The sequence below is a fragment of the Candoia aspera genome, chromosome 7 (genome assembly GCF_035149785.1).
Source record: "Candoia aspera isolate rCanAsp1 chromosome 7, rCanAsp1.hap2, whole genome shotgun sequence".
Lineage (NCBI taxonomy): Eukaryota > Metazoa > Chordata > Lepidosauria > Squamata > Boidae > Candoia > Candoia aspera.
In genome coordinates, this window is record NC_086159.1 from 32,241,906 (window position 1) to 32,268,001 (window position 26,096).

At 38.3% G+C, this 26,096-nt stretch overlaps 2 protein-coding genes across 2 annotated transcripts in view; both read left to right on the forward strand.

Annotated features, from left to right (window-relative positions):
• The window catches only part of GUCY2C (guanylate cyclase 2C), a 95,225-nt gene extending 93,165 nt beyond the window's left edge, over positions 1-2,060 (forward strand). Inside the window, exons 26-27 of the mRNA XM_063308528.1 lie at positions 660-736; positions 1,320-2,060. Of these exons, the coding sequence (XP_063164598.1) occupies positions 660-736; positions 1,320-1,494 (252 nt within the window). The 3' untranslated portion in view covers positions 1,495-2,060. The remainder of the gene's footprint in view (positions 1-659; positions 737-1,319) is intronic.
• Positions 2,061-7,142: 5,082 nt separating this feature from the next.
• Positions 7,143-26,096, forward strand: part of PLBD1 (phospholipase B domain containing 1) — a 29,429-nt gene continuing 10,475 nt past the window's right edge. The window contains exons 1-4 of the mRNA XM_063308588.1: positions 7,143-7,259; positions 21,326-21,545; positions 23,894-23,977; positions 24,563-24,701. Coding sequence (XP_063164658.1) covers positions 7,175-7,259; positions 21,326-21,545; positions 23,894-23,977; positions 24,563-24,701 — 528 coding nt within the window. The 5' untranslated portion in view covers positions 7,143-7,174. The remainder of the gene's footprint in view (positions 7,260-21,325; positions 21,546-23,893; positions 23,978-24,562; positions 24,702-26,096) is intronic.

Genomic DNA, 26,096 nt, shown 5'->3' on the forward strand with positions numbered 1-26,096 from the left:
CACATTTGCAACCTTCACTGCCGGCTTCTGACAAGCAAAGTCAATGGGGAAGCCAGCAGAAGGTTGCAAATGGTGATCACTGTGGGATGCTGCAACCATGCAGGATTTGCCTAATGACAGCAACTGAGACCACTGGAACTACCGTTGTGAGTTGGTGCATTGCCTTATGACTGTGGTGAGTGAGCCTTACAACCATGGTAAGCTGGTGCGGTACCTTATGACCATGTCGTTTAGTGTTGTAGTTGCCGGTCCCAATTACTGTCGGTAAGTGAGGACTACCTGTAATATGGTTAATTATATAATCTTGGAATGGGAAATATATTCCTGATTTGCAGCAGTGAATTTGTGGTATGTTTTTGTCAATGTTTGAATTATTGGGGGTGGGTTGACAGTGGGACAAGGACTCTATGGTGAAAAGTTTAGGAGTTGTTCACTTTATAAAATAGCATGTTGTCCAAGGCTTTTCTTTCTCCTTCTTTTAATTGCTATTCTAATGAATCTTGAGGTTGTGTTAATCACAACACAATGTGTTATTTTATGTATTTGTACTTTCAGTGGGCTTAATTAGTTTTTTTTTTTAAAAGGAACATGTAATATAGTAATAATAATTTATTATAATAGTGATAATAATCAATTGTAATCCTGTCATTTCATATTAGGGCAAAGGAACTGAGATTACTTATTGGCTGACAGGTGTGAAGGATCAGCAATATAATCTTCCATCTCCTCCTTCTGTGTAAGAAGTTTTTAAAAAAAAAATAAGCTGTGATATTAACACAATACTCATACCAGTGTTCAAATTAGAGCGCCCTTATGTTTTGCGGACTGGTATTTGTTTACTTTTTGATAAGGAGAGAAGAACCTTTTGTAGTATTTGTTCTTTCTGTTTGTTACTTTCTGAGGGTGGGGTGCTTCTGGAGGGCAGGCTCATATATTCCCATCAAAACGAACTTTGATGGCATGCCTTGGCCAACCCATGCAAGATATATACACACATAAAAAGGTATATTCGCACTCCAGGTGAGCTTGACTTGTGATGAGTACCTGGACACCTCCAAGTTGTTTTCACAAGAGAGATTTACCATTGCTTTCTGTTATTGTTTGGTTTTGCTTCTTCGCTACTTTTATAGTCCTGGGATACTCTGGTAGTCTGTCATCCAGGTGCCAACTTGCTTAGTTTTTCAAGATTAAGCTCAACTAGGTGCTGCCACTGCTGTATGAGTCCCCTCCATACTCTAGCCTTTAAACAGCATTTATAGGAGTAGAATTATTCATGGATAGAAATGTATAATTTAAATAATATTTTCTGTTAATTCTAGGGAGAATCAGCAGCATTTGCAGGCTGACTTTGCTGAGATGATAAAGGACTTGTTGCAAAGAAAACCAACGGGAGACTGCCAGATGCAAGAGATTTCATGCATGACTAGTTACTGCAAAGGCACCCTGGAATATCTGCAATTGGCAACTACCGAACGCCCTGCCACTTATCTGTAAAACTGGATAGGAACAAATTACGACTAAAAAGATTTTAGATTCCTACCACCACCACCCATTTGCAGGATTGAGGAGAGCAAGATTGGTTGAAAGCAGAATGCTGACCATTCCTTTAAGTATCATTAATCAGAAAGAGTCTGATGGCATTTTTTCAGACTAACAAACTTTATTAAAAGACATACAAGTTTTCATGACTACAGCTCATTTTTAATAAAACGTGTTAGCCTGCAAAGGTACTACCAGACTCCTGATTTTTGGCTACCATAGACTAACATGGCTCTCTACGATGTCTACTTGTATATCATTAGTAATTAATAATCTGTGAAGATTCCCTTTGCTGCATTTCCAAAATGCAAATAACCTAGTGCAAGATATTTCTGCTGACTTATTAGAGCCTTTAATAATACACTGCTTTTTGGATACGTAGGGGTCAAAGTAAGAGGCTGTCAGCTAGTAACATCTTTCACATTCAGTTTGTTGCTTGTGGTCAAATAGGAACATAGGTAGATAGCAAAGCTGACTTCTCTATAATGTAAAGTGATTTTTATAGGTACTCTTGATTACATAGACTGTGTCATGTTCACCGTTTCAATGTGTTTGGTACATTGTAACGTTTCGCATGTCATTAGCCTGATACGTGTTTGATCTCAGAAGGGAGGAAGATTCCTCTTCGGGGAGTTCTTATCTGTTGGCTGCTGGGTTGGAATGTGTTTGGGTTATCTCATGTGTTCAAGGTTGCTTTCCCAGGATGTGTGGAAAACGGTCACCAGCACCTGGGAGGGGGGTGGTTGCTATGGCTGGTAGGGGGGAGGGATTACGTTTGGAGCCGAGGGTTTTTAGTTTGTATTTGGCACGCTTTTAGTCATTCTCAGCTTTCTCTGTAACTGTCATAATTTCCCTAATAAACCAGATTTCATTTAAGTAACCTCTTGTGAGTCTGAGTGTTTGGGATAGACCACCATTACAGACTGATCCTTCCCAGCTTGGTTTCAGTGACTGACGTTAGTGGATATAGGCGGCTGGAGGGAGGTTAGTGCAATTTAGAGAGATGTGTGACCTTATTCTACATATCTTCTTCTATGAGCTATTTTGAGCATATAGGAAATAAGTAAAGAGGGAAGCAAGGACTGAATGCCAAACCATTCCTGTTTGAAACTGGCCATACTTTAAAAGTGAAGCCTGAATGTTTTTATGCTAAGCTCTTCCCTCATGGTTAGGTAGCTGCATTTATCTCCTCATAGAAATAGCCCCATTTTATCTGCCATTTAAAATCTGTTACGGCAGTGATTTCTGATGATTTGTTATATGTTTGGAAATGTAACCAGTACATTTGAAAATACAATAAAACTTTTTGGATATTGTGGCATTGGCTCTTACCTTGTTACAGATGAAATTTGAATATGCACACACAGATATACAGATATATAGATACATACACAGACAGTTATTTGGATGTTGGCATCTTGTTGCTGTCCTATATAGATGTTTTCTTTCATACATGATTTTATTTTGTATTCTATAACAGAGAGAGTAATTGTATTCTGTTTGGAGGATCATTTGTGTGGCAGGAAAACAGGATTCAAAATGTTGCAAATAAACAGCGGCTCATTTCTGGCTCTTCACTAGCAACGCTGTGCTGGCAATCTGGATATCACTGTGTAATGTTATTATGTTGTTTTCTTAGCAGTATTTATTATGACTGCCTTCATTTTTTTAAAAAACTCAAAATTCAATTTTTATGTATTTTTTGTTCATTTCATTTCTTTTTAGGAAGCATATCCTGCTGTTGTGGATGTGAAGTTAGCAACAAAAACTTTTAAGTAGCTGCCTCATGGAACTGCCACTGAATTTTCTATTATAGCAAGTAATTAGATTATCCTATGTCAAATGGATAAAATAAAATGGCTGCTACCACCCCCAAATAATTGTGACATCCTCCAGGAATTGCCATATTCTTCAATATGCATGACTTCAGTGTTATCTGAAGCCAAATGTATATATCAGAATATGGACATCATATTCTTTATTATTTATCCTAATTACATGGTACCAATTTAAAATATATTTTAGACAGACACACACACACACACATATTTGATCATGTTACCAAACAATACATCTGGGAAAGAAAAACTTCTTGGGGCATACAGAGTCTGCAAGAATAGTTTGAAAAACAAAGGGAAGGGCACAAAGAAGGAAAAAGCAAGGGAAAACAAGAAGATAAAGGAAATCAGAAGCATATGGTAAGTATAAAACCTTGTGGGGGGTGAATATACCCCCACCCTACAAATTATATTTTATGTCTTATGAGCCCGATCATGGAACTTTTCCTTGAAATTTAATTTTATGTTTGACTTCATTCTGTGATTGTATGTGACTACACGTGGTCAGGGTTATAAACACCTCACATCAATGGTCAAATTTTAGAATTAATTTATTTTTCCAAGTTCACATTCTTTCAGCAAAAGACAACTATCATCCTGATGATTCAAAGTAGCCCAAATTTCTTCCTTCCATACCTAGATATGTTCTGTGTATAAACTTCTTGTCCAGTGTTTTCCAATAAATTATGAAATGGAAGCATACTCCTTTCCAATATAGTTTCCATTCATTTTTTACACTTCAATAAATGATGAAAAACAATTGATGAAAGCAAATATTTTGTAAATTAAAATCCTTTACACTTTTCCTATTTGGGTCGTATGTGATTACATTTTAAGGTCATACATGTATTCTAGGTAACCTAGAATATAAAGTTAAAGACAGTAAGGCAAAATAAATTGAATTCTACATTGTATTTCCTTGGAGAAAGGCAGGGCCTTATCTGAGCTACTTTGAGCCAGAGGACACTCACTGAGCCTAAAGCAATGCTCAGCTGCAGAGAGCCCATGTTGACAGACACACCACATGACAGAGGAACAAGTTTTCTTTTGAATAAAGGCATACTCAAAAGTAGGACAACTTTAAAGCAAGAAATTATATTAAGATGATTTAGACTGGTTTCACACACCACAGTAAGCTATAGCCTATTGAAGAATGGTTTATTGAATACAGTACATCTGGTGAAAAAGGCCACAGAGCAAATTAAAAGGTAAAATCTCTTTTGAATCAAGCTCAATGCCTGGTAACTTTATGTACAGGTCCATGCAATTTTCTTGGCAACAGTAAAGAAATTGTTTGCAGCTGTCTCCTTCCAGATGTTTTTCAACTTCTCAGACTAGCCTACAACTCTGTATGACTGTAAAACTGAAAGCAAAAGGCAGTTAAACAAAAAACATCTTCACTGCATCCAATTCAAGTGTGATTAACATTTTCCATCTGCATTAGTCAGATATAAATCCTAAATAGACATTACAGTATAATACCACATCTAAAAAAGCTATTTCTTCCTAAGTAAAATCCTGTAATTTGAAGAACCATAAAATATGAAAAGTATCTTTGCCATTAATAAGCACATATCTTATGCTGTGATTGATAGGAAAATGGACCCTTCATCATCTATATACTACTAAAACTCTCGTGTCTGTTTGTCTGTAACCTTTAACTGGGCAAAATGGTGCATCATAGGCCAACAATTTTTGAACTAAGATACCTCAAATGGGCTAACTTACAGAATGCACCCAAAATCTGGGATCCATGAATCCCATGGAATTGAAATTTGACAAATTTTATAGAACATTTTATGACATAATACAAAATGTTATAAAACATTTCCTGTGGTCAACTCCTGATGTTTAACTATGCTTCACAGTTCAATATGAATGACATGGGCTATTTTCAAGGCAGATACATCTCTGAATATCTCCCTGAATTTTTAAGAACTTTTCCAGTTGAGGCAGTAAATCAGAAGCTCTGCCATTGTTGAAGGCATTGAGGAATCTGGTAAGGAAATGTCTCTGAAATGATGACCCGATGGGTCACATATTGTCTAGTTACTTACCAATCTAAAAAATAACTAGCACGCATACCTTTATTTATTTACATGATTCTCCTCCACCTAAAATAATGAGAGAAACATAATAATTTCCAAAGTATAATATTTGTAAAACTGCATTCTGCTTCCTACAAGTTCCATGTAAAATCAGCTTTGGAAATGTCCAATATCTAATATGGGTTCTAAACTACTGATTTACTTGCCTGTGAGTTTAGCACAGGAAAAATAAAAGGATAGCCTTAAGTTTGTTGGTGTACTACTGTATTTGTATCTTCCCACCCTTGGCAACAGTTTCTTGTGGTTGAGAACAAGATAACGCCTTCCTGTGTTCATGACTAAGATGAAGTAGGGGACTATTAAAAAGATAAACATTTAAAGTAAACTTTAGACCATAAAGAAATAACTTTGACCTTGCCTTTCAACAAAATGACAGGACTATTTGACTTCTTCAGATCAGCTTAAATTGATGATGGAACTAGGATAATGATTCTTTTTATATAACCCATGATAGCAAAACTCTTGAGGAAATACCAACTCTGTGTTATTTAAAATACAGATATTTAAAACTGAATAATTCAGATAATTCAATCAATAGGCTTATGTAGAGAACTGCAGAGATGACTTTGGAGAAGGTATGTGAAGCCTGCTAATAAAACATTGACTTGGCCCCGGGAAACCATAATAGCACGAGAAAGAAACTTAAGGTTGCTCTGTCTTGACTCTTTTTAGTACAAGAGAGATGGAAAGGGACATGCAGTCAGGCTTTCAGAACTGGTGACAACCATTCATGGTAGGCCAGGTCGGGAACCAGACTCCATAATTAATACCGGAACTCCATTCATATAGGCTATAGTATACCTTTTTCAAGATAATCTCTGGGGTTCTCTCAGTTTACCACCATTTAATGACATAAATATTAGACGGTGCTTTGTTTCTTTGAAGGGAATTACCATGCAACCATTTCTTTTACCACTACTAATATGTAATTTTGTAGAATTACAAAAAGAGAGTTCTTGTCAGATTCAGTTTCAACAATCAGCAACTAATTTAACTACAGGGTTTTTTTGCTCATTTTTTATCACACGTGGAAGATGCTTTTCCTTCTCACACATTGTTGCAGTTGTCTGTTATGTTTCTGTAAGCTGTCTTTAATACTGAAAGGCACATATTTCATCTTTTGTTTACTCAAACATATCCATGAAGAAAAACCTAGAAAAAAAATTTAAAGCACCAATTTGTTAGCATCTATTAAAACCTTTCTAACCCTCAAGATTTGACTGTGTTATAGAGAGCCCAGTCAGAAGTGCACACAGTATCAGATTACAATACTCCCGGTTGAAATCAACTCCTGTGGTGTGTGCAAGGATGCAACTCCATCCCTAAAAGTCTTCCCCAAAGGATCAAGCAGACATGGCGCCTTTCGCTTCCAAGCCCACAGGCAGGGTCGGCCAGGTGTTGAGGTTTGTTTAAACGTCATTCCGGGTTAATGACTTCGCCTTAAGAGCCTGGGGAAATTAAAAGTAGGTCAAGACGTCCTACTATCCTTGGCTTCGTGACAATATAACCACAGTAGTAATAATGCTAGTCGCGCGGGCGGAGGCGGCTGGGGAGCTTTCTGCGTTTCTAATCCACCCCGCCTAAGACAGGGCGGGCCTCTCGTGCTGCCCGGGGCAGCGGACGGGAGAAAGCCAGGCGAGTAAACTTGCCCACTCTCGGATCGCCTCGGAGGACCGCGCGCCGCTCGGCATGGTCCGCTTCGGCAACTGCTGCCAGCGGTGCTGGTGCTGGGGGGGACTTTTACTTCTTTGGGCCGTGGCAGAAACTCGAGCAGGTGAGAAAGCGACCGCTTGGCAGGACTGGCAGAGAAAGCCCTTCTGCCGGGCACTTCGCCGCTGGCCCGGGAGGGGGCTCGGGCTGAGGCATTCGCGGGAGGGGGGCGGCGTGCAAGGAGGAGGACGCTTCCCGGGGCTCCTCTGTAGGGTCCCGCCAGGAGAGCGTGCGTCGGGCGCTTGGAAATCCCTGCGTTGCTGCGACAGCGCGGGAAGTTTTGTGGTTTCTTTCTGACCTTTTCTTCCGGTCAGCCCCGTGGAGGAGAGGGGTGGCTCCGTCGTTTCCTTTCAGATCTCCTCTGGCCTAAGCGAGCCTTTTTTCAAAAGGCATCAAAAAGCCCTTCGTTTGGAAATAGCGCACGACGCAAGTAAGTCCAGAGTTCCCGTTCTAAATTTCAAAAAGGAAACGTATTCTTAAACCGATCAGAATAGATAGTATGGAACTGAACTGTTTCGAATTCGCCTCCCAAGCTGTTTGGTTCCCTGAGTGGATAATCTACTTATGCCACTGAATGGTTTTAAAAGATTTTACAGTGTAGAGTACAGTTTTATTAGACTGAACTCTACACTTTAAAATCTTTTAATATCATTCAGTTTTATTAGACTATTATGAGTGTTAAGTTATTCTTTTCAACTGCCCTGGCATTCCCTAGATTCAAACCCAGCCCAAATTTAAATCATTGGTGATTCTAATCTTGAAAGTCCTTCATTGCATTAGACTAGGATGCTCGAAAGTCTGCATGTACCCACCCATAAGTATCCTTAACAGAGGACCTTCTTTGCCTCCTGTACCAGCTCAATTGTAGATGGCCTTCTTGGTAGTACCACTCCAGTTGCTGAAAGCTCATCTTAGAGAATTCACTTGGCACCTTCCTACCTATTCCTTCTGTGCCAGGCAATGGTCTATCTATTTTTCTCAGCTTTTCAGTAATCCTGCTGGCCATACGATGTTACTTTTTTGGTTTCCTGGCTTTTTCTTTGCTATGTTTGTTTATGTACTTTTTATTTAAAATTACCTTGGAAACAAACTTGTTGCATATTAAGTTACAATACTACGCAGCCATCTGTCCCAGAAGATGAAGAGCTGGTTTTGAATTTAAGAGATTTATGTTCAAGTATCACTGTTGTAATGAAATTATATCATCCTAGACAAATTGAACTCCTCTTTTCAAAGGTGGGAAAGAAATAGAGCAAGTTATTTCACAGATTAAGTTAAATATACAGAATTAAATTAAACACACAAAAGAAATACAGAATGATGTATTTATGTAATATGTCTTTTGGTTCAGACAGTTTGGATCCTTTCTCTTTTTAAATCTCTTATTTCACACATATCAAATTGTTATATGTGTATTTTTTTTTATTTCTTGTAGCCTGTACTCTATGATCTTAATCAATAAACTGAGTACTTAAAATTTCTTAGAACAGTTATACTGGCAGTGGTGTTAAGAATACACCAAGAAAGCTAGTCATTTTGAATTGGCATTCACATTTATTTGTAAGTTATCATTCAATAAAATACATCACATTTATTTGTAAAGTATAAATAAATAGCTGCAAATCAACAAGAGCCTAAACAGTGTGGGTATTATGGTGAGAAAAGATTTAAACAGTGGAATCAGAAAAATATGTGTATCTATGCCATATTGATAAAATACAGATAAAAAGTTTTATGTTACTTATAATCATCCTTGTCTGTATGTTTTCCATGCACATTCATAGCAAATCCTAAGAATGTAAGAAAGTAAGTTCAATGCAGATTGCTCACAATCTTATGGATTATAGCCAAAGATTAAAACACATCCTAAAACAGACACAATCAGTATATGAGTAAAGTAACTGATACTCAGGTAGACCAATTTATATAAACACTCAGGGTCAGCAATTCATGGGTAGAGAAGCTCTATTTTAGTAACAAATCTATCCAGGCTACGGACTGCACATGTGCTGGCTGCATACGCAAACTAAGTTGCAAAATATTTTCCCATGGCAATTATCTGTTTATTTCAGCTCTCATTAGAATGGAAACTTATATACTCTCTTAATCCATAGTGCCAATTTATCTGTACATGTTAATTATAAACTATATTTCCAGCCTACAAAGCACTACTGTAAAACTCTGTAGTTATAGATGTTATACCACAAAAACACCTTCTCTTCTAATACTGCAGTAATAAATCTTAGGATCAACAGGCTTTCCCTTTTCTAATTTGTACATTTTCTTTTAATATTCAAATTAGAAGGCAATCAGTCCTGACGTGTGTTTGCAAACTTAAATGTAATTTTCAAAGTTTATTCAGAATCACACTATGTACTGTATCTTGGTGGTGTATCTTATCCCTTATATATTGTAAAGTTTTTCCATAATGGAACAAGGATATACATTTGCTCTTGAAAATAAATGAGGGATGGAAGATTTACTGAAAGTTGAATGATTTTTGTTTGTTAAAAGTATCCCCAAACTGCATGTAAAATTTCTACTTACTACTGATTTCAGTTCAGGATTTAGTCCCAGGAAATGTCGCTTTACAGTATATGCAGAGAAGAATTCCTCCTCAAAAAAGGAGAATGCAGAGAAAATGTTAATTGCTGTTTTACCTGTTCGGCAAAGGCAAATATACCAGGAAATTATGAACCTGTTCTTTCAGAGTGATTGTAACAGTTGGGAGACATAATGAGTGATGCTTCTGTGGATGAATTACAATCCACAGAGCCTATGTTTTTTTCTGAATTGCTTCATTTTATTGATTTTCCTCCAGTCCCTGGCCATGTCACAAACTGATTTAGCATTTTCAACTGAATTTGTTTAAAAGTCCTGAAACCAGCTAACCCTTCAGTTGAAGTAGATTAGAGAAATTTAGTCTTGTCAATAAGTGTCAAGAATTGTATAATAACCAAGTGCGTGACCTCTTCCTTTTTTATGTAGTGTTTAAAATTTCATTTTCTCAAATAGACAAAAATTATTTTAAAAGTAGTTGAAATTTTCATAATTTCCTGAGGTTATTTTCAAATGCACATTAAAAGATACTATAAATTATATATTGCAGTATGTCTTGTGTGATGGACTGGAAAGGAATAGACATGGATATGACCCACTTGCCAAAAGCCAGTTTGGTGTAGTGGTTAAGGCATCAGGCTGGAGACCACGAGTTCTAGTTCCGCCATAGGCACAAAGCCAGCTGGGCAGTCACACTCTCAGCCCTAGGAAGGAGGCAATGGCAAACCACTTCTGGAAAATCCTCGCCAAGAAGACGGCGGAGACTTGTCCAGGTGGTTGCTAGGAGTCAAAACTGACTCAAAGGGACACACACACACAAAAAACCAAAACAGCCACTCTTCCCACACACACCCTTACGGTGAGGAAAGAGAAAAGAATGCTAACTGCAATGTACTGAATCTGCTTCTATCTGTCATTATGTGTTCACCAAATAAAAGTGCTTAGCATTGTAAGTTCTATGATACAATGCCAATATGATTAGAAAATATGTGTTGCTTTCTTATACTGTACATGTTGATCTTTACAGAGGTAATCACATTTTGCTGGAGTAATATTATAACAAGGCTCTATGATACAGAACCTTCAGCAAAGGATCGTTACCTTGTTGTGGTGCTGGAGCTTGAGCACCTCAATGATGCCATGAGCTAAACCGTGAAGGGCCACCCAAGACGGGAAGGTCATGACAGAGAGGTCAGACTAAATGTGATCCCTGGGGAAGGTAATGGCAACCCACCCCAGTATTCTTGCCGTGAAAACTAAATGGATCAATATAACCAGAGATATGTCGGTATACCATCGGAAGATGAGACCCCCAGGTCGGAAGATGGTCAAAATGCTACTGGGGAGGAACAGAGGATGAGTTCAACTAGCCCCAGACGTGATGATGCAGATAGCTCAAAGCCGAAAGGACGGCTAGCGGCCAACGGTGCTGGTGGTGAACGGCGAATTCGATGTTCTAAGGATCAACACACCATTGGAACCTGGAATGTAAGATCTATGAGCCAGGGCAAATTGGATGTGGTTATTGGTGAGATGTCAAGATTAAAGATAGACATTCTGGGCATCAGTGAACTGAAATGGACTGGAATGGGCCACTTCACATCAAATGACCACCAGATCTACTACTGTGGACAAGAGGACCACAGAGGAAATGGAGTAGCCTTCATAATTAATAGTCAAGTGGCTAAAGCAGTGCTAGGATACAATCCAAAAAACGATAGAATGATCTCAATTCAAATTCAGGGCAAGCCATCTAACATCACAGTGATCCAAATATACGCCCCAACCACAGATGCTGAAGAAGCTGAAGTAGAGCAGTTCTATGAGGATCTGCAGCACCTACTGGACAACATGCCTAAAAGAGATGTTATTTTCATCACAGGAGACTGGAATGCTAAGGTGGGCAGTCAAATGACCCCTGGAATTACAGGTAAGCATGGCCTGGGAGAACAAAACGAAGCAGGACATAGGCTGATAGAATTTTGCCAAGACAACTCACTCTGCATAACAAACCCTCTCTTCCAACAACCTAAGAGACGGCTTTATACATGGACTTCCCCAGATGGACAACACCGAAATCAGATTGACTACATCCTTTGCAGCCAAAGGTGGCGGACATCTATACAGTCGGTAAAAACAAGACCTGGAGCTGACTGTAGTTCAGATCACGAACTTCTTCTTGCACAATTTAGGATCAGAAGAACTGTGGACAGAAGTTCGCAACATTGTTCAGGAGGCGGCAACAAAATACATCCCAAAGAAAGAGAAAACCAAGAAGGCAAAATGGCTGTCTGCTGAGACACTAGAAGTAGCCCAAGAAAGAAGGAAAGCAAAAGGCAACAGTGATAGGGGGAGATATGCCCAATTAAATGCAAAATTCCAGAGGTTAGCCAGAAGAGATAAGGAATTATTTTTAAACAAGCAATGCGCGGAAGTGGAAGAAGACAATAGAATAGGAAGGACAAGAGACCTCTTCCAGAAAATTAGAAACATCGGGGGTAAATTCCAGGCCAAAATGGGTATGATCAAAAACAAAGATGGCAAGGACCTAACAGAAGAAGAAGAGATCAAGAGAAGGTGGCAAGAATATACAGAAGACCTGTATAGGAAGGATAACAATATCAGGGATAGCTTTGACGGTGTGGTCAGTGAGATAGAGCCAGACATCCTGAAGAGTGCGGTTGAATGGGCTTTAAGAAGCATTGCTAATAACAAGGCAGCAGGAGACGACGGCATCCCAGCTGAACTGTTCAAAATCTTGCAAGATGATGCTGTCAAGGTAATGCATGCTATATGCCAGCAAATTTGGAAAACACAAGAATGGCCATCCGATTGGAAAAAATCAACTTATATCCCCATACCAAAAAAGGGAAACACTAAAGAATGTTCAAACTATCGAACAGTGGCACTCATTTCACATGCCAGTAAGGTAATGCTCAAGATCCTGCAAGGTAGACTTCAGCAATTCATGGAGTGAGAATTGCCAGATGTACAAGCTGGGTTTAGAAAAGGCAGAGGAACTCGGGACCAAATTGCCAATATCTGCTGGATAATGGAAAAAGCCAGGGAGTTTCAGAAAAACATCTATTTCTGTTTTATTGACTATTCTAAAGCCTTTGACTATGTGGACCATAACAAATTGTGGCAAGTTCTTAGTGGTATGGGGATACCAAGTCATCTTGTATGCCTCCTGAAGAATCTGTATAACGACCAAGTAGCAACAGTAAGAACAGACCACGGAACAACGGACTGGTTTAAGATTGGGAAAGGAGTATGGCAGGGCTGTATACCCTCACCCTACCTATTCAACTTGTACACAGAACACATCATGCGACAAGCTGGGCTTGAGGAATCCAAGGCTGGAGTTAAAATCTCTGGAAGAAACATTAACAATCTCAGATATGCAGATGATACCACTTTGATGGCTGAAAGTGAAGAGGAACTGAGGAGCCTTATGATGAAGGTGAAAGAAGAAAGTGCAAAAGCTGGCTTGCAGCTAAACCTCAAAAAAAACAAGATTATGGCAACCAGCTTGATTGATAACTGGCAAATAGAGGGAGAAAATGTAGAAGCAGTGAAAGACTTTGTATTCCTAGGTGCAAAGATTACTGCAGATGCTGACTGCAGTCAGGAAATCAGAAGGCGCTTAATCCTTGGGAGAAGAGCAATGACAAATCTCGATAAAATAGTTAAGAGCAGAGACATCACACTGACAACAAAGGCCCGCATAGTTAAAGCAATGGTGTTCCCCGTAGTAACATATGGCTGGGAGAGCTGGACCATAAGGAAGGCTGAGAGAAGGAAGATCGATGCTTTTGAACTGTGGTGTTGGAGGAAAATTCTGAGAGTGCCTTGGACTGCAAGAAGATCAAACCGGTCCATACTCCAGGAAATAAAGCCAGACTGCTCACTTGAGGGAATGATATTAAAGGCAAAACTGAAATACTTTGGCCACATAATGAGAAGACAGGACACCCTGGAGAAGATGCTGATGCTAGGGAGAGTGGAAGGCAAAAGGAAGAGGGGCCGACCAAGGGCAAGATGGATGGATGATTTCTAGAGGTGACGGACTTGTCCCTGGGGGAGCTGGGCGTGTTGACGACCGACAGGAAGCTCTGGCGTGGGCTGGTCAATGAAGTCACAAGGAGTCAGAAGCGACTAAATGAATAAACAACAACAAACATGATACAGAACACACTTTGTCTTAAATTAAGAACTAAAGCCCTTAGTACAGAAGTTGTAAGTTAAGACGCTGATCTTTGCTTCCATGCCACGTAATCAGGCAGCACATTCTGCAGCTCGCCTACTGTGTCTGTGTAAACTTAATCTCCATGTCCACACATTCTTTTGGCTTTTCAGACCAGTCATTTTTCTCTGCAGATTTGGATCAGTATTGCAAAAGCTGGTTTTCTTGGTATGTTTTCATTTTGATTTAAAAAAGACTGTCCTAGGTTTGTAAGGATACTCTGTATGATAAGAGGTCTACTTAGAAAAATATAGTGAACATAAGGCAAGGATGGATTTAAGAATTATGAATGATATATAGAAAAGAGTATGAATATATCCTAATTTTTTAAAGAGTTTATAAGCACCTTCAAAATACCGTAGTTTTCTAACACTGCATAAAGGAATACTAAAATCAATAATCATGTATCAAAATACTGTAAAAACAAAAATTAAATCAGTGGTATACCAAATGGGGGCAGTCCACCCCAGGTGTGGCAGTAAGGGGGGGCTGCCAAAGGCAGTGAGGAGTCTTGTGGCAGCTCCGTCACTGTGCCTGGGCTGTACCGCTGATGCCAAAGAGCTGAAGCTGCTGCTGCCCCAATCAGCTGTACAGTGGTTGGCAGCACAGTGCAGGCACAGTGACAGACAGTACTGTATAGGTGGTCCTTCTTTAGCCACTGCCTTGTTTAGTGACCATTCGTAGCTACAATGGTGATGAAAAAGTAACTTTACAACCAGTCCTCGCATTTACGACTTTTGCAGGTCTGTAAAGCAAAGGAAGCTGAAGGAAGATTGTAAGCCCAGTCGCAGTTTCACTTAGTGACCACTTTGCTTAACGACAAAGTTGCGGGGTCCCAATTGTCACTAAATGAGGACAATCTGTATGTAATTTGGTCTTAGATATGTAGAAGTATAAAGGTCAGTATCAACACTTTGAATTTGGTCTAAACAGGCAACCAGTGCAACTGATCACAGTATAGCTGTAACACGGTTCAAACATTTGTCCCCTGTCAAACTCCAAGCTGCTGCATTCTGCACCAGCTGAAGATGTTCTAATCTTCGAATTTAGTTCCACATGGAATGGAATTATACTAATAGTTCGGTTTGAGAGCTACTTGGTGTTTTTTTTAATTAAACATGCACAATATTGTACTTAACTATTTAAAATATGCTATGAAATAAATTGAAATGTATATCTTTAAGGATTTGTGTGTGTGTGTGTGCGCGTGCCTTTGAGTCAGTCTTGACTCCTGGTGACTGCCTGGAGTAGTCTCTGCAGTTTCCTTGGCAAGATTTTGGAAGTGGTTTGTCCTTGCCTTCTTCTTGGGGCTGAGAGAGTGACTGGTCCAAGGTCACCCAGCTGGCTTTGTGCCTAAGGTGGGACTAGAACTCACACTCTCCCAGTTACTAAGCTTGTGCCTTAACTGCTACACCAAATAGTCTGTTTTAAGGATGATACTTCCCCTAATTTTAATCCTCAAGTAGACCCCTTCTGTATGAAATCTAATGACTATCTAGTTCGCTATATTTCCTAGATTGATCAACTTACTAGAATGGGCTAAATTGAAAGCAACAGTTCTTTCCTGCTGTTGTTCCCACATTTTGTTTTAGGCACATTGCCTCTGATCTGGGAAAAAATCTTCCATGGATGTATCTGATCCTGCTTTAAAGCTGCCCATGTTTTTAACCATCCCCACATCTTCTGGTAGCAAATTCCATAATTCAACAGTACAGTGTGTGAAGAACACTGGAGCAAAAAGACTAAGGAAAACTGGATGCTGAGATGTCAAGTTGTAAAGGGCACAATAAGTTAAATTATAGAGGTGATTTACACAACACAGCAGTTGTGGCCGGAATCAGTTTATAAGTGCCATGTGCTTAAATTAATGAATGAGCTTGTAAATACTTTTCTAATCTTAAATCATTTTTTCTTCCTAGAATTTTTAGTTTGTTTTAAAGAAGTATGTACAATAAAAATATAACAACATCTGTTATATATAACCTTATAACCTTAACCACCTATTATATATAACTGAATTTACCACTAGTAACTAGGAATTTTATGTATGATGAGTTACTAGATATTGCCACCTTGATATTCTCATGTAGCAGTGTTACTGTCTGCCACACATGCAGAATTATACAGCAATAGTAGTACAGTAGTATCGTTTTTTATCCTCCACACACGCTTACCCGTGATCTACACTTTGAAAGCTTCACTAAATCATCACTCTACACAGGACTTCTTCTACCACTGGTCAGCTGCTCTTCCAGCTGATTCAGGTCTCTAAACTGAGATTCTGGACAGAGACATGGCAGGTACAGGGAAAGAACCTGATTTGGGGAGAAAAATGGATTCTCTTGCTGCCTAAGCAAAAGACCCCAGAGAACTATGGGTCTAGAGGAGGGCGCATGTGCCCAGCGGCATACAGTGACTAGTGGGTGCCAAGCAGATCCCACCCCCTAAGGGTAACCTGACAACCAAATGGTAACGTGTTTCAGATTGTACCCCAAGTAAAACTGCTACATCTTGTTGCCTGCTTGAAAGGGAAAGCATTATTTTAACAACAGAACAGCTAAGGACAACTTTAAGCTGGCTCAGGTATTTGGGGACGAGATGAAGGCAATATCATGAAGTGGCAGAAAAAGTTTGCCAGAGCACGTTCCTGCTGTGGTTAGGTGTAAGCAGGGAAGGGTCCTGAGGGAGTTCTGAAAATGATCCAGATGAAGAGTTGCTAGCCTTCTCCAGAAGATGCACGACAAGCAGCGGAATTCAGCCTTTCTCTTCATTCTAGTACTGGTTGCTTCTTAACTGTCTGGTTAGTAATTCCGAGAAGCAGTTGCTTGTTTCTGTCTGGAATTGGTGGTCTTGGGGATCCTTCCTTTCATTTCTGCATAGTGAGAGGCTGCCTGACTGGAGAAACTCCATCTTTCCATTTGTCATCATGGACTGTCTAAATTAGGGCTGCTGGGGTTTATGGGAATCCCACAAAATGGAATAAAGTGTAGAGCACAGTTGCAACAGACGAGACAGAATAAGAGATTTTTAAAAAGATTCCAAATTCCTTGTGCTTGTACAGTGCCAGCAAGATACTTCTAGGAAGCCCCAAGCAAGATATGAAGGCGGTGGCCCTCACGTCTGTGCCCCAGGGGATTATTTCCATCTCAAACCTGTTTAACCAGCCTAGGAGTAGTTCTGCAGTATAACACTGATGGGTACAGGAAAATACAAAGCTCACTGAAGCTATGGGAAATTTTGAGACCAAAATCTGCTAAGTACCCTTGACTTCCCCGATTTACTGAACTCCACAAGGCCAGCCAGATGCAATAATGATGAAATACCGGTTATTGAACAGCAAGCAAAACAACTGAATATCACTGGAGCCACTGTTGCATTTTAGATACATTTGTTTGTGCCTCCAGGATTCAAAAGGTTTGAAAACTTTTTTTAAATGTACAAAATGTATGAAAAATAAAGAATTGTGCATTTTTCAAGAATCCTAAAACAGTATCTCTGGTCTTTTACGTTTTGGCTGTTATTTTTGTGGCAGAAATGAAACCAGTAGTTTTGTTCAAGTTTTCTATCTGTGGCTTTTTACTGATGTAGAAATGGTTGGGGAAGTGATGACACAATAATGACAGGGGAAGTGAAATTATTTAGTTCTTCTATTTGATAGAATCTATTATAGTTAATTATAGAAGCAAAAGGGTTTGGGAGGAATAGTTGCTGATAATATTTTTAAAATCTTTTTTAAAAATCGAAGTTGTACTTGGGAAAAAAAAAAGGGGGAACCTCTTGTTACTTGTCTGCATTCCAAGTGTGAGATTAGCAGTTGTCCTTTTTTTTTTCTTGCTTGCTTGCTTATAAGTAGGTGATTTTTCTGACAAAGATTTTTTTTTCCTATCACTCTGATTTAGGAAATGAACTTCTACTAGATATGCACTGAGATTGGGGTGTTGTTTTAAAAATTGGAACAATAGAGGCACCTTTCTTTCAATATGTTTACATATGAAGAATGTTGTATCTTTTAGATAGAACTGCTCTGCACGTTTAACAAAGCTATCTGCAAATCCTTTTTTTCCAAAATTTACATGACCAACTACAGTTGTGTTCTACAGATAACATTCCACAAGTTAGAAGCATCTTTTATAATAGACAACAGGGTTTTTTTTCCTAATTAACCAAGTTATAAAGTAACAATTCATCTCATATGCCGGTTAGCATTGAGTACTAAAAACTGTACTTATATATTTCACGTATATTACATGTAACGTTAAAATGGAAAATATCTCAACTTCTAATCTGATTTATTTATTTATGAATATACAACTTTCTATCAGAGGTGGAATGAAACATTCTAGAGTTTCTTCGCTTAAACTTTCTTAGGAGCTGCACTTGGTCTGGGGGCTTCCTGCTGGCCCTCTTGCCCAAAGAAAAGCATGTGGCTCAGACATGGACACCCTGGACACAGCAGATAACCAAATAAAGATTAACACAGGTAGTTTAACCTGTTTCAGGGAAGCAAAATAAGGACTGCATTTCATGGAAGTCCAATGGAATACAAATAGTAGCTATGCTGATTGATGAGTAAAGTAATAATTCAAAATCCATGGCAAAACCTTTATTAGAACTAACCCAAATGCTACAAAAAAGTGTGGAAGTTTTTGAGTTACTTAGAATTCATTCTGTGTATATAGCTGTGTTTAATTTTAATATTAAATGTTTATTAAAATTCAAGTATCTATTGTTTAACTTATTAGAAGATATGGTTATCTCCCATATAGACTATTGCAACGCGCTCTATATGGGGCTATCTATCTGGAAGCTAGAACTGGCTTAGAATGCAGCCGCTCAGGCGATCTTTGGTGCCCCAAGGTGGGTACTTGTAACACCTTTGCTGCGCGAGCTGCACTGGCTCCCAGTTTGCTTCCGGGTCCAATTCAAGGTGTTGGTTATGACCTTTAAAGCCCTACATGGCACTGGGCCAGGTTACCTGAGGGACTGTCTCATCCTCATTACATTGACCTGTCCCACCCGGTCATGCAAAGAGGGCATGCTACGGACCCCATCCGTAAATGAATTCCATCTGACGGGGTCCAGGAAGCGGGCCTTCTCTGCAGTAGCTCCCGCCCTATGGAACATCTTCCCCCAGAGGTGAGACAAGCCCCCTCGTGCCTGGACTTCCCCAAAAAGCTAAAAACTTGGTTTTGTTATGATGCCTGGAGCAGGTTGGGGATGGCTAGCCATTCGTGGGGATGGCTAGCACTCTAGGATGATTTTTACTCACGGACTGAAACACAACTTTTAGCCATTGGGATTTTATTATATTTTATTATATTTTACTCTTATTGTATATTATGATATTATATTGATACTGATTTTAATTCTGTTTTTGTAAACCGCCCAGAGTCCCTCCTTTGGGGGGGGAGATGGGCAGTAATAAAAATTTGATAAATAAGTAAATAAATAAATAAGCATTTTATTATTGTACTAACTTGTTTTTTGAAGTTGGGGAGACAAAAGCCTCATAAAATGAATTTTTAAAAAGAAATGTAAAGCGTACTTTATATTTTTAAAACTGAGGGTAATAGTTTGAAGATGTTCAGGCAAACAATTTGGCCTTCACAAAAACATAGACTATGGATTAACACTTTGCTAGATTGATGTGCCTATATAACTTGCATGTAATTCTGCAATTTGCAGCAAAAGCATTTCTTTTTTACTGCATTAGTGGAAATATTTTTTTTCTAGTACTACATATTTGGCTGAATGTTTATTTTTTAAAAACTAACACAGAATGTATTCAGTGCATCAGAAGCATTACAATATTATATATCCTAAGCTTTATTTTTTGTTTTTTTACTATTTGTTCATTCAGTTATACCAAGCTTTTGATTGAAATACTAATTAAAATAGCTACTAATTGTGACAAGGGACATGTCTTTCAATGTGAGGATTGCGTTTTGGGGTGGGGAGGGTAGTCTTACGGGGACAAAGGCCAATGGAGCAAAGAAAAAAGTTGATTTGGACCAAAGCAAAAGTATCTGACAGGCTTGTTTCCAGTCCTAAGTAACTAGGGAGGATATGAAACTCACAGAACCCCTATGAAGGAGTTTGCCTAATTTTGTATACCTGATGGATTTTTGGAGATGGCCCTAATGCAGTTAGAAAGATGATGCTTTCTCCCCCATCTCCTCCCTGGCTGCAACTATGTTCCACAAAAATAATTCTTCCTCTGGCATTTAGGCTTGGGGAAAGAAACCCTTGTTGAAGCTCAAGGAAGGTTTTTTCACTTGCTTCATTCAGCAGTCAAGGAGGTGCTTAACATCCCTGGCTGTGAACTAATTGTAATATTTAAACAGAAAGCTGATATGCATGATTTTTCACAATATTTACGTTTGTTTTCTAAAATTGGTTGTTTCATATTAAACTCAAGAGCAAAGTTGGGTTTTCTCAGAACTAAATCCTGCTGAGGTTTATTGCCATGTAAGCATTTCTAGAATTGCCATTGCAAAAGTTTTATTTGTATTTCTGGGATTTATGTTCATGTTTGTTGGTCCTTTCATAAAGAAGGAACTTAAGGAATTGCCTTAGCACAAGATAGTGAACCATATTTATGACAATAGTTATTGTTAGCTCTGTTATAATTAATAAACACCATCAATTTAACAAATTAATGTTTGTAATCTTGCAATCATAGTTTGAAAAGCCACACAGTAAATAACGCCTCATTAATGCCAAACCAAACTTTTAAATTATGAAAAATTTGGTTTAGTGTGGCATTAATGAGGCTTTATTTAGGTCCTTGTGACTCTAGTATTTGCACAAAGCAACAGGAATACACTGTGATCTAATTCATATCTGGACAGTCAAAGTTTGCAGAATATATACTGATTCATCCAATAGTTTAAGGATGAAGAGCAATTGCAACATGGTAGCTGGAGTATTGAAATTAATGAGTTACAATTGTATATTTTGGGAGGTGTCAGTTAAAAATTGTCTTTTCCCATGACTCTCATTTTTGCATTACATATTTCCATATACCTCTCTTGAATGTTTGACCTAGGTATGGTTGCTTTGTTGAACCAGATTTTAAGATTAAATTAGGATGCAACCATCCTGTATTAAGCCAAGTTCAAGACAAAAGACTGGAATCTTCCATGGAAGGAAAGTGAGATTTTTTATTAACTAGAAACAATAACTGAGAAAAGAATCTCTTCCACCCATCTTCTCTCTTTATAAATTTATTCATACTGTAGGAATTAGGTTTTTTTATACTACCTATATTTCCATTGGTATTATAGTATTCTGATTTTCCAATGTTCTCCTTTGTATCCTTACAGATCTCCACTATGCTACTGTATATTGGTTGGCAGCTGAAAAGTCTTTCCACATTAAGGATGTATTAGACAAGAATGGTGATGCTTATGGCTATTACAATGACACTGTACAGTCTACTGGATGGGGGATTCTGGAAATCAAAGCAGGCTATGGTAACCAGTCCATAAGCAATGAAATACTCATGTATGCGGCAGGTTTCTTGGAAGGCTATCTCACTGCTTCGTAAGTAGCTTGGTAAACTAAATTGAGATTGCTTAATTGGTGAGCCAAAATGTGCTTTGGACTTTCTGGATTTTTTTGGACATTTTGGATTTTTGAAAAAAAATGTGCTTCTTTGTTACTTGGTTGGTTGTAATCACAAGTTCCAAAATATCCAAATTGACCAAACTTTCCTCCAAAGCAGAGACACAAATCCATTTTGAGTCATGGTTTCTTATTTTGCCTTGGAGAAAAACAATAGACAAACCATATTAATTGTAGACAATTTAGATATTGTGGCAAGCCATGGTTACAACAATAGGAAACAGATGGGGAACTGTACATGCAAAAGAAGCAGCTTAGTTACTTTTAATATGTACTTTTAATACAGTACATATTAAGGAAGGATTCATCTCCCAGACTGATAGACAACTGTCAGCCCCACAAGGTAGACCAGACCAAGAAACAGACTCCACAGAAGCCTAAAACTACTTTTATTAAGATTGGCTACAGTAATAGAATCTTGGAAGTCTGATTGTGCTTCCCCTCCTTCCTCATGTGAATTAGGGGGTAGTCTTTGTAATTTAATAAGTGATAACAGTAGATCTTGGTTAAACTTCCCTAACCTTGGGTCATTCTAGATTTACAGGATGGCAATCTGTGGTCCAAAATTTGAAGGGCACCATGTTGGAGAACACTACTTTATAGTCCTATATAAAAAGCCAGTTTGGTGTGGTGGTTAAGGCATCAGGCTAGAAACCAGGAGACCGTGAGTTCTAGTCCCGCCTTATGGAACAAAGCCAGCTGGGTGACCTTGGGCCAATCACTTTCTCTCAGCCCCAGGAAGCAGGCAATGGCAAAACCACTTCCGAAAAACCTTGCCAAGAAAACTGCAGGGACTAGTCCAGGCAGTCTCTGAGAATCGGACATGACTGAATGGATTTTAAAAAAAATGTTGGAGAACACTATTTTAGGTTAGCACAGGTTTTGTGAGAAATTAAGGAAAACACTGATAATCAGAAGAATAAACTATTTGTTGTTAAAAGTTTTGGTTGGAGGTGTGGTGGCCTTAGATGAAATTGAAAGCATCCCCATGTTACAAAGTTCTGAGCTTCTCTTTCTCCCTCACACAGATGCAGAGAAAAAGATTGCTTGTACGCTGCTTGTATCTTCTTTAGTAAGGCCAGATTAGTACTCTTACAATGAAATGGTACAGTGAAGGATCACAGTACTTTCGGAGCATTTTAAAGAAGTCAAAATGTCACAATATAGTGTTGGCATTGCTTGCTGCTAAAGTCCAGATTGGATGTGACATTACGTTGAGCTTGTTTCTTTTTCTGTAAGAGGTTCATACTCAAAGGAGAGAGTACATTTTCTTATCTCCGCTTATACTGTAATGCAAGAAAATACTATTTAAATTACAATAATTAAAGAGTAACTTAGTAATGTAACAAATAGTCTCCCACTGAAATGTCATTGTAATCTAGAATCTGTACTACAGTCTATTACACTGTTTCCCAATCAAGGCAACTTTAAGAAGTGTGGACTTCAACTCCCACAATTCCCCAGTCTATTATTTTAGATACCTGATTTTTAAGTCAGTGATGCACAGTCTGAGACCTCAGGGCCACATGCTGGCCCCCAAATCCTTCTCTATGCCCTCCTCCCCAGATCCCCTGCAAAATACAACAGTAATTTTTAATATGCCAGGAGAGAAAATGTATCAAACATAAAGGAAAAAGTTATCTATATTTAATTTAAGTTGTACACCTGTGTTTTAAAGAGAATAGTAACTATTATATTGACAATAAATAACTACTTTCAATCTGCAAGCCTAGACATATTTACTTGGGGTAAGTCCTTTGGAAGACAAGGGGTTTGCTTTGAATAAATCTGCATAGAACTGTACATGTTTTCATATGGCATCCATCCGATATCGTAAATGTCCCTTTTTAAAAAAGAAGTCTGGGAAGATATAAGTAAACAGATCTGACAGCTATCCATGTGAAGTTCTTTATTCTCTGAATTCATATCTCAATTTTTTATCTCCACAGTTTGTTCTTTTGCCTATTGCTCTCAGGAGGCAAACCAAGGTTATTGGGCAAAATTAGTGTCCTGCTTGCAGCACCAAATGAGAGAAGAGTTCAGGCTGATTTAGCAAAATATAAGAAATAACTTGAAATATGCAATTTTAAATAGGGTTGCTGTGAGTAAGGTGGGAAGCCTAGTTACTGTTATTTCACATTCAGAATGAAAAGATGTGCAATCTTTCTTAGTCTTTAAACTGGAATGTCTCAACTGTTGCTGTACTAAACATACTGACAAGGCAAGACAAGTGGACTAAACTAATATTTCCCCCTTATTTCTTTCAGGCATACGTGTGACCATATTGCAAATCTGTATCCTCAGATGATTAAGAATGTCATCGTTGAACAAAAAATTAAACATTTTATGCAGTATGTATTCTTTTGTCAAAAATGTTCCATTCATCAGTAGCAATGAACCAATTGCCTTAATAAGACTTCAAGAATCCCCAGTGCTATCTGTATGTTTTACTAAACTAATTCTGCTTGCTCCAGCAACACATAACCAAATGAGGAGCAATGCAAAGAGAATTAGCATGACGCTGCAAGAATAAGGCATGTGATACAAGGAAAGGTTATGACACAATACATTCAATTACATTTCTAAAATGCCACAAGACTTGCTTTTTTTGTTTTTGATGCAGAGTTGACAGGGCCTCCAGCAGTTTAGGGTCATTATATTTAACAAAGGTAATGTATGTGTGATGCTTGAAATTACCAGAGCAGCAAGTTGAAAGGTGACCTGATGTAGTTACTTTTCAACAAAAGAACATGTGTTACTGTGGTTTGCCCTTTGCAAAGTGACTTCATTGTTTAATCACTTGGGGAAAGCATAATCTTAAACATATTTACTCATAAGAAAGTCTCATTCAGTTGTAGAAGAGAACAAGCCTTAAGTATAATTCTGGGATGATCTGGTAAAAAATGCACTCTAAACTCAGATTTGTTCCTATACAGAGAACAGGATCAGTGGACCAGGCAACAGATTAAAAATAACAAGGATGACCCCTTCTGGAGAAATGCAGGATATATTATTGCTCAGTTGGACGGGCTGTACATGGGAAATGTGGAATGGGCTAAACGACAGAAAAGAACAGTAAGAAGCAATTATGTTGACTTTAACTTTCAGAAAGGGAAATAGAGTTTAGTTCAAGATTTAAGACAAGACCAAGTCCTTCTGCTTTCTGTACTGAATATGTAAAACATCTTTTATGTTACCAGCTATCCATTGATATAGAACTTGGAATACAAGCCCCAAAGTGGAGCATTACTCAAGAATTCTCTAACCATTTAGGAAGCTTAGATGGAGGGATGAAAGTCTGTCTGCATGTGATATACCCCCCCTTCCCCGGAGAACGAAAAGTGACACTGGGTGGAGTTGCTATCATTATAGTCCTACTTGTTGTGTGGGCTGAGCGACCCTCTGGGATGTCAGCAGGATGTTGTCATTGTGAATTAGCAAGAGGAGAATTGACTGGATACAAATAGCTTTCACCTTTATTTCCATACTCAGGCACACCATGAGAGTAAAGACATGAATAACTAAACAAGTTTTCTAACTTTGTCTAAGTACTGCAAGAAAATATGGAGCCTGGGGGTAATGGAATCAGGGTCAATACCATTTGAAGCAAACATAACATGTATCCCCTTTGAATTAATTTCTCTGAAAGTGATTTACAGAAACAGAGAAAAAGGAAAAACATTCCTTGACCTTATCTGTGATGTTAATAAACACATATTTTATGAAGTAAAAATAACATTGAAAACTATTGGTCTCTATTTTTATGTTCAAGAAGTAAACCCAAATAATTGGCTGTATTTTTCATATATTTGATGTAAAAATGAATAGTTGGGCTAATAGTTCATATTCAAAAGAAGAGAAATACTCATCATTTTGGCCCTCATTTTATTAATAGGCACCTGTTCTCCTCCCCTCCATCTCCCCTTCTCTCGCTCCCTCACTTGGCATTAATTTGGCCCTATTTGTACCAAAATCAGTAATGGTTTGCCACTGGTGCCACTGGCAGAAATATTGTCCGGTGCTAAATAAGATTGGCAATCTTTCCCCAAGATACACATTTTGCATTGATCCAGTCAGAAGGAATGCACTCTTTTTAGTATCTTATTTGTCAGTATTATAAAGCAACACAATTTCTAAATAAGTAATTTGTTCCATTTTTCCACCATGCTAGGCATAACCATGAGAACAGTATTAAACTATACTCTTTATAAATGCTGAAAATGGAACCCAGTGTAGACATATAAAAGGCAATGTGTTTGTATCTCCATATTTTGGGTAACTCCATTTTTGGGCAAAGTAAACTGCATGTTTGTTCTTTAACATTGTAAGGTTTTACAATCATCAATATCTAATTTCTCTGCTAAAGCTTAAAATTTTTACTGTATATTGATAGTCATGTACTGCTTTGCTGTTGAATTTGGATTTTAGGATTTGAATATAACTAAGGTGGTGGATTTTTTAAAAAACAGA